General features: G+C 41.9%; 1 protein-coding gene across 1 annotated transcript; it reads left to right on the forward strand.

Annotated features, from left to right (window-relative positions):
- The first annotated feature begins 127 nt into the window (after window positions 1-127).
- On the forward strand, window positions 128-9,004 carry LOC117254562 (3-mercaptopyruvate sulfurtransferase-like). Its single transcript, XM_033622915.2, has 2 exons — window positions 128-850; window positions 7,962-9,004. Exons 1-2 carry the CDS (start codon window positions 271-273, stop codon window positions 8,258-8,260), a joined length of 879 nt encoding a protein of 292 aa, XP_033478806.1. The 5' UTR covers window positions 128-270; the 3' UTR covers window positions 8,261-9,004.
- Window positions 9,005-9,855: the final 851 nt, after the last annotated feature.

Raw genomic sequence — 9,855 nt, forward strand, 5'->3', positions numbered from 1 at the left:
TTATTTTTAAATATATGAATGAGTTTAAATGCCTAATGCAGTTTACAGACCTCCTAGTTGCTCGTTACAAAGTAATCACACTACTGTAACTAACGCGTCACGCCTCCATTCACTTCCAGCTGTTGCACAGTGAACTAAGGGGCGTAGTGGCTGTGGCGCGCTCTCTATCTATATGCTCCATCTTCCACCCTCAACCTTTGGCACAAGATTAGGTGGATCAAGTTTTAGTGCGCTAAACTTTGTGGCCCGTCTGCCTCTCCAGAATTAGCCATGGCGCTTCAAGCGAGAGCTCTGGTCACCTCTAAGTGGCTCGCGGAGGCTATAAAGGTTCAGGACAAAATGCGCATCTTGGACACTTCTTGGTTTTTGCCCAAACTGCGGCGCAACACCAAGAGCGAGTTCAAGCAGAGGCACATCCCGGGAGCAGCTTTCTTTGACATAGACCAGTGCTGTGACAAAACGTCTCCTCTGGACCACATGCTGCCGTCTGAGAAGTTTTTTGCAGATTATGTCGGTAATCTGGGAATAGAGCGTGACACGCACGTCGTGGTGTACGACGCCAGCGAGTTCGGCGCGTTCTCGGCGCCCCGTGTGTGGTGGATGTTCCGGGTGTTCGGGCACAGCGCGGTCTCGCTGCTCGACGGGGGGCTCAGGAACTGGGAGCTGGAGGGGCGACTGGTGAGTGACAAGTACGTCAGACCAGCACCGTCCGAGTTTAAGGCCTCCCTGAACCGCTCCTGGATCAAGACCTACGAGGATATCCTGGATAACCTGGAAACCAAAAAGTTCCAGGTGGTGGACGCCAGGCCCGCAGGCAGGTTCAAAGGATTGGACCCTGAACCCAGAGACAGTGAGTAGTCTGCATGATGACGCTGCTCTGTTCAGGTCTCTTTCAGCTTTAAGCATAGAACTACAACCAAAGTGAGAGCAGTGGTGCAGCTACACATTATGAATCCCACACTCAGGAAGATTATTTACATAATAGATGACGGCTAAAAGTGACGTTAGTGACATTTCACACAACAATAACAGCATATTTCACCCACTGATGGACAGATTACTGAATGAGCCAACTGAGTACAGGCTCAGGGGCCCAGAGTGACAGGGTCCCCCCACCTTCATCTGCAAACTGTCACTTAAATTACTGTAACACAGACCAACCAAGAGACTCAAAATGATCACAAAGTGATGCAAAATAACCACAAAGACACAAAAAACAACCAAAAAAGAGACACCACAAAGAGCCACATAACAAATAGCCCTAAAACGACACAAAAACATGCCTAATAGCAACAAGAAGACACAAAACAGCAACATAAAGAGGCAAAACCACAAAGCTTGTGTGTCTTGCTTCTGTGTAGGAGAGTGGGTGGGGCCTTTTGCATATCTGTGCCCAGGGACCCATTGTCCCAAAATTCACCCATGCATCTAATATGTGATAGAAGCCTGATTTATACATAATTGTGTAACTTGTGTGAGGTGGAGGAAAAAATCAATACAGCATGCTATATTAAGCGTGGCAATATTGTATTGATACCCAGATGGCAAGTATTAATTTTTTTTTATTATAATAGTTATTATTATTGCAAATACAGAATAAATAATAAATTTTGGCAGGCAGTTATTAGTCAGTTATTATGCACATTAGATACATTTTGCTGCAATAAACATGGCTAAAGTGAGATGAACAGACTGGAAACCTCTTTCTAATTAAGTGAAACAGATGTTGGCAAAGTTTTCCTAATTTGTGGTTGAAAAAGGGAAAAAATCACAATATATTACAATAGATATTATCACAATACTCAGCATTATAAAACATTTAAAATCACAGTAATATTGTACTGTGACTTAAAGGAGCAGTGTGTAAGATTTAAGGGGATTTAGCGGCATCTAAGGTTCGGACTGCAAATTTCAACCAGCTAAAACTTCTCCTGGTTAGAATTCCTTAAAGGGATAGTGCACCCAAAAATGAAAATTCAGCCATTATCTACTCACCCATATGCCGAGGGAGGCTCAGGTGAAGTTTTAGAGTCCTCACATCACTTGCGGAGATCCTGGAGGAGAGGGGGTAGCAACACAACTCCACCTAATGGAGGCTTACAGCGCCCCAGATTCAAATGTCCACCGCGCTTATGTGTGCGCCATTTTTGGGTGCACTATCCCTTTAACAGAAAGTTTTTTTACCGGGAGCCAAATTATCTGCAGAGGTCTCTTTTTTTCTGAAACAAACACAACCAGTGATTAATTAAACCATAAAAACACAGATTAAAGCAGTTCCACATTACAACTCTCCAACATTTGGCATGTCACAGCTGGATTTTAGCATAGCACCTGCTAATTTGTGCTCACCTTTTTTCTCTGATAACTTAAGATCCAGACATTCAGGAGGTTTTTACTGAGAGCTGAATTATCCACAGAGTTGTCTTCCTCTCCAAAACAAATGCACCCGGTGATTTGAACCAATAAAAACACAGATATTTCACAATGAAATATCTGTGTTTATCTGGAGGGACTGCTTGCTATGGTAGCCAACACGAAAACATGAATGGGCCTATCTAGAGCCAGTGTTTGATTTATCCTTTCTGTGCTACTGTAGAAACATGACGGTGCAACATGGTGATCTCTGTAGACGAGGACTCGCTCCCTACGTAGATATAAATGGCTCATGTCAAGGTAAAGAAAACACAGCAGTTCTTATTTTCAGGTGATTATACTCTAAAAAAACATACGTATTATATCACATTTCTGACGATACATTACCCAAATCCTGCACACTGAACCTTTAAGTGATTGTGGGGCCTCTGCTGATGCCCTCCCCCAGTCACTTGCCTGTGTTCATTTAAAAATGCCTTTAGTTGAGGTGCCTAGTAACTCACTGGGCAGAGCTGGCATCTCATGTGAAAAGGCAGTGTCCTTGCAGCAGCAGCCAGGGGTTCACTTCCATCCCACGGCCCTTTGCTGCATGTCATCCCCTTTTTGGCCCCCTGCCATGCTTAATCTGTCCTTTCCAAAAGCCCAACATATAATCTTTAAAAGAATGCCTTTAGTGGCTGACCCATTAAGAATGAGTCCATACTCTTATTGATGACATTAACCAAGCTACCCTCACTTATCAGACACTGTTCATTCATTGATCAGATCAGGAGAAGTGATATAAGAGCAGATGTGCTGATCAGACAACAAAGGTGGACTGCAGCGAGTTGTGAAACCACTGGCTATCAATCATGTGATGTTGTGACACACGGATCTGCTGGTTTTTGTTGCACACAAACACAACAGCAGCTGAATCCCTGAAGCTGTTGATAGTAAATCAGTATGTTTGTCTTTTGATTTAAAGGGAGCTGGTGGACTGGCAGACGATTGCTTGCGTGTGACAACGTGGAACACAATCTAAATCAATATCATGACAATAATGAGGGTTTTTGATACTGTGGCAAATGCAAAACCACAGAAAAAGATCAGTGTTCAGTGCAGTGAACTTTGTCCAAATGTTCTATCATTTAGACAAAGTCATTTTCCATCATGTGGGTCCTTAATTTACAATATTTGAATAATATGCTAAGTTAAAGATTAGGGTTGAAGCAATAAACCGGTTTTAAGGTATTCTGTGATATTAAAATTGTCGGTTATCATAGCCTGTACTTTTGGTTATCGGCAATATGAAGAAAGAAATGCAACTGGACGGATAATCTCAAAGTTAGTTTAGTTATTTTCAAAAGGAAGACTTTCTACACACACTTCCATAATAAAAACAGTGTATTCAAGTTTCAATTGTAATAATAAGTTGTTTGTTCAACCAAATTTAACCCTTCTGTTTTCATCCTTCTAATGGTCACTTTGATCTTTGGCTCAAGTCTATACCACCTTTCTATCAAAAGTTATTCACAAACTTACTTTCCCATTTTTGGACCTGATTCCTCGAGTGTCGATTTCACCCACTTCCCGACGTCCTGGATGGTCGGGGGTGGGCGCTATCGACGCGGAAGGGCCTATCAAAAGTTATTCATGAACATACCTTCCCGTTTTTGGACCTGACTCCTCAAGTGTTGAGTTCACCCACTTCCCGATGTCCTAGAGGTTCAAGGGTGGGCTTTATCGATACATAAGGGTCGGGAATGAGGGGTAGAGCTTGGTTTCAAGTCTATACCACCTTCCTATCAAAAGTTATTCATGAACATACTTTCCCGTTTTTGGACCTGATTCCTCGAGTGTCAAGTTCACCCACTTCCTGATGTCCTGGAAGGTCGGGGGTGGGCTCTGTCAACATGATCCATCCATCTACGACCTTCCTATCAAAAGTTATTTGCGAACATACCTTCCCGTTTTTGGGCCTGACTCCTTGAGCAGTAATAGTAATAACACTGAAATACAGTGATACCAAGAAACCGCAATGTTTTTTGACATGGTTATCGTCCCATGAAAATTTCATACTGTTTCAACCCTATTGCACATAAACAGCTGTAGATACGGTCACTTACCAAACACGAATTAGTCAGCGAAATAATCGCAAATCACAGCCATTGTGCTCACTGCAAAATGTCTGTGTGCACTGCACTCAGTGGTTCAATTCAATTCTATGTGTAAAGCCCAATATCACAAATCACAATTTGCCTCAGAGGGCTTTACAACATATGACATCCCTCCGTTCTTCGACCCTCACAGTGGATAAGGGAAAACTCCTAAAAAAAATTTTAATGGGTTAAAAAAATGGTAGAAACCTCAGGAAGAGCAACTGAGGATAAAAAAAACCCCAACACTGCCTGTTATTCTGTGCTAAGTATAATTGTAGCTGCTTTAAAAGCTATAAAATGCATTAACACTTTGATTCTAATGCAATCAGTGGTGTCGGATAGAACGCACATGAAAAACAGAGGGAATATATTGACAAGCATCTTAACAAATAGAGATGTAACTATTAAACCCCCACAACAAAATCTAAACAAAAACACGACAGTCACATTCTGTGGCCGTATGGGTTCAACGTAGCGCAGGCATTCAGTGGAAAAACCATAATGGTCCCCTGAGTCCACGACTTCCTGGTATGTAGGCTTCATGCAGAGTTTGCTCAGGACAAACACAGAGACAGACACGCAGCAAGCTGAGAATAAATCACCCAACAACACAAACACATAAGGAGAGTGAGCAATAAAGACATGCTCCCATAACCATGCATTTTATCTGCAGTCACTGACCTGAATGCTCACACAGACACACACACACACACGACAGAAGGACAGTAGCCGACAGACTAAATGGTCTAAATTTAGATATTGTCCACCCTTAGTAGATCTTTACAGATAGCAGTCTGTAGTGATAAGACACCCATTGTACGTGCCTTATCTTATTCCATACACTGCTCACTCCCTTCTACTCCACCTCTACATACTGCACATACACACATAGAGAAATACACACAGACGTGCAGTTAGAGTGCCCATCCACAGGTGAAACTCCATTTATAAAAGAAGAGTGAACTTTGACCTCAGGCAAAGTAACTGTTGCTAATAAAAAATGAGATGTTTTCCAAGCAGTGGATAGTTTAGGGAAGTGGGAGAGGAACTGGTATTCCCCTCTCTGGCAAATCAAGCTAGCTGCATGGATCCCCTTTATTTTTCATGACTGTCCATTTTTGTTTAGCTGTCAGACACAGGATCAGACAAAGGGTGTTGCTCACAATTACAGCTTGCTATGAAACTTTATACACTTTTGGTACAGACCAAAATTTGTCTGTGGCATTCAGTAGCTTTAAATACCACATTTACAAATTTAAAATATAATGTAAAACAGCCTTTTATTGAGAGAAGGTTCTTGTTCAGCTATAAGATTGTCTTGTTTTTCTGAAATGCAAAAAGGGTTTTTGTGGAAAATATGTTCATATTTATTGAGTAAAGTTTTGAAAAACTGTTGTTTCAGTATTGGTATTAAAGGAACAGTTCAGATTTCCTAAAGCGGCCTTGTATGGGGTACTTATCCTTAAACAGTCTATCACATACAGCAGATGTCAGTCGGCACGCCCCCAGTTTGGAGAGGCAGGCTGGAGTCCGACATTGAAGCTAAGCAACATCCTGCTGTGGAGGGCTCAGCAACAAAACACGTTTTAGCCACTTATAAAAACTCCCACCCAAAAAAATCAGTATCAGTTTAAGTGTACACTACATTTGGAATATTTTCACCTCTTTACCTTGCTGTCAGACAGTGATTTACAGTGGGAAAATTAAGCCTTTATATCGCAAACCTCAAAGCCAGACTCCATTGAGAAAAACAGTGATTTAACGTTGCCGAACACAAGAGCTACTGGTGTACTGCTGCCTCAATCAGTCATTTTGTTTGTGTTACTGTGTGACTTTGGCATTTAAAAGGGTTGGTTTGGGTTCACTAAAGCCACACAATAACACAAACTAACCAACTGACCAAAGCAGCAGTACAGCAACAGCTCCCATGTACAGCAGCTAAAATTACTGTTTTTGTCAATGGAGTCTGGTGGCTTTGACGAGAGCATAGATGGGGAACTGAAGCCGTTAACGCCTTCCCCAGCGGAATTGGCTCCTGATGGAAAGGTAAAGTGGTGAAAATACTCTTAATGTAGCATACACTTACACTGATATTGATTACTTTTAGGCGGCTAAAATACATTTTGTTGCTGATCCCCATCTACAGCAGTACATTGCCTAGCGTCCCTCTCAGACTCCAGCCTGCTTCTCCAAACTGGGGGCGCACCAACTGACATCTACTGTATGTAATATGCTGACTGTAGATAAGTACCCCACACAACCCCACTGAAAAAAAAATCAGAACTATCCCTTTAAAATCCAGGGACCAAATATTGGTGATCATTTTGAAAATAAATGAATCGAGGATTAGCCCTATAGCTATAGTCTTCAGTATGTCAGAGTAATACATTAACAGCACTTAGTCAATGTACTTTCTGTCCCGATAAGAACATGTATCTGAGCCACCTGTGGGAATCAGTGTCTTGGTGATAAAAGATTACCGAGTCTGCTGAAACAGTCATGTGTCAATGTAGCCGAGATGTTGCAGACTCAATCCCTTCAACATCTGACATGTTTACAAGTCAGATGTCAAGTCCTACAGTTCATAGTGTGCAGCTGGAGTGATGTAACTCTTCTTGTGCCCTCTGACCTCTCTGTGTGATGCATGCAGAGCTCACAGCTGCAAGTTTTGTTTATGGATGGATTACTGAACAAGCCTTCTGGGCACAGACCCACAGGGCCCAAAGTGTCAGGGGACCCCCTTTGGCAAAATGTCACTCGAAAGGAACATGTACCAACCAGGAAGAGACTCAGAATAACTACTAAAAGTGGTAAAACAAAGATGCAAAACAACCAAAAGATGGTCCATGACCACAAAGAGCTGCACAACTACAACAGAAAGACATAAAACAACTAGAAAAAGAGAGAGAAATCACCATAAAGTCTGCACCGATGTAGGACAGGTGGTGGGGCCTTTTGCATTTCTGTGTCCAGGGGCCCATTGTCTCAAAATGTGTGGTTGTGTTTGCATCATGATCACTGCTGTCAGATTGGAATTGGAAGTAAATAAATGATCTATTTGTTCTGAGAGGCACAGCGGGAGAGAAACTATGGGGAGATAAAGAAATCAGCAAACGCCAATATCATAAGCCTGGCTGTGCTGGGGGTCAGCTGCAGCTACCCTAACCTGTTGTACCACCAGACACTTAGGGCACAAACGTGTTCCACCCATGTATGCGAACGAAGCACTTCCAGCTATGCAAGATCGATTTCACGCGTTGTTGTGTTCTGGACTGTGTCAGCTGGAAAATCTTAATGTGACGCAAGCACAAGCTGCAGTCTGAGTGTTGGAACGCTGCATGTTCAGATTCTGAATATTATGAACTTAATCAACATCCAGTGTGATGCAGGGCTGTTTATCTATACTAAATGTCTTATTCTTACTCTACCCTCTCTCTTTCTGATTGACAGACACAGAACCAGGCCACATCCCCGGCTCCATCAACATGCCCTTCCACTCCTTCCTGTCCCCGTCGGGTCACTTCCTGTCCAAGGAGCAACTCCAGGCTCTGTTCACCCGGGCTGGCGTGGACCTCAGCCGTCCTATTTGTGTCTCGTGTGGCTCGGCCGTGACTGCGTGTAATGTGGCACTGGCAGCCCACGAGTGTGGGCACCCGGGGGTGTCAGTGTACGACGGCGGGTGGTCGGAGTGGTACACCCGCGCCGTGCCCGAGCATGTTTTATCTGAAGGACGGGGGAAACACGTGTGATCGGTTAAGGATAGCAGGGGTTGTAGTTGATGGGTAAAGACTGGTTGACTGGAAAACACTGGATGTTCTTTAATTGTTTGAATGTGGTAACGTTTAAAGGAATAGTCTGACATTTTTGGAAATAGCTTTTGATTTTACTGCATGTTTGCTTTCTTGGCAAGAGGCAGATGACAAGATTGATACCACTCAAGTGTGGTTGCTAAATATGGAGCTACAGCCAGCAGACAGTTAGCTTAGCATAGCTTAGTTTAGCATAAAGACTGGAAACAGGAAAACAGCTAGCCTCTGTTTAATTTTTTTGCACATTATGTCTTTTTTTTTTTTTACTGTGCACACAAAGAAACGTAAAATCGACAAGTGGTGGTCAGAGCCAGCTTAGCTGTTTTTGCTTGCCCCCAGCTTTTATGCTAAGCTAAGCTAACCACCTGCTGGTTGCAGCTTCCTATTTAGTCTACAGATATGAGAGCTATATCAGAAAAGCTGACAAGCAAATTTCCCCAAATGTCAAACTATTCCTTTAAACTATTCTTTTAACGCCTTTTGAAAACAATGTGTAATCCAAACATACATCACTAAGAGACTTTTTTTTCACTCCAAACACATGAATAGATGACTTGACTAAAGAGCCAGCAATAAGTGAACACTAAACCTGATGACTGTTTGATCAGTGACGCTACAAGAGCTTTGTTTACATCTGTAATGCTTGTGTTGGTAATAAAATAGAGCTGCGCTTTGAATCACAAAGAGTCGGGAAGGTATTGATATCTCTTGCACAGCTATTCCTCATGTAAATGTGTTTAGGCCCGTGTGTATTTTAAGGGGCTTTAAGCTTGACAGAGGGGTCACAGAACTGACCTGAGAGCAGAGTCTGGTTTGGCAGGCTGGTAGAAAAGTGCGTTTTGAGTTTGACCGTTGGACTTTAGACCTGTGAGCTGAATATTGGGAGTGCTGATTAGTTAAGATATCCACCTGTGAAAGAAAAGTGCTCTCATTGAATGACTGAGTCCAGTAAATGCTTATAATACAACAGAATTATAGTAGTGTTTTGTTGTTTTTAGTTTTTAAACAGACTCTTCTTTGATTCCTCAAACTGCCCCACAGCAGTTACAATACACTACTTTAAAAGCTTGTTATCTTTTTTATCTGTTGAAAACTTTCTCAGGTTTCCAGGCAGTTTTGTCGATAGCAAATAATATTCCATTTTTATAATACTATAACTCAACATTATTGTCATTCACTCTTGAAATTCACTTTACTTTTTTCCTTAAAACAGTGATGAACAGTGTCACCAGTAAAACCAGAAAAAAGAGACTTGCTTTGCAACAATACACTCATCACCTAAATGCATTTTGATAAAACATATTTTTCAAGTATTGATATACAGATACTCTAAGATAAACGTAAATAACCTCTAACTCAGGTCCTAATAATATATTAATTTATTTATAGGTGCCTTTCAGAGCACTCAAGGACACCTTACAAGACACAGTTAAAAAACAAGCAGCAGTGTATCCATAGATCATAAAATCAAACAATACTGTAATACACAATAAAAGTTAATAAAATGACAAACAAAGATCGTAATTATAAATACT

This window comes from Epinephelus lanceolatus, chromosome 3 (assembly GCF_041903045.1).
Source record: "Epinephelus lanceolatus isolate andai-2023 chromosome 3, ASM4190304v1, whole genome shotgun sequence".
In the NCBI taxonomy this organism is placed as follows: domain Eukaryota; kingdom Metazoa; phylum Chordata; class Actinopteri; order Perciformes; family Serranidae; genus Epinephelus; species Epinephelus lanceolatus.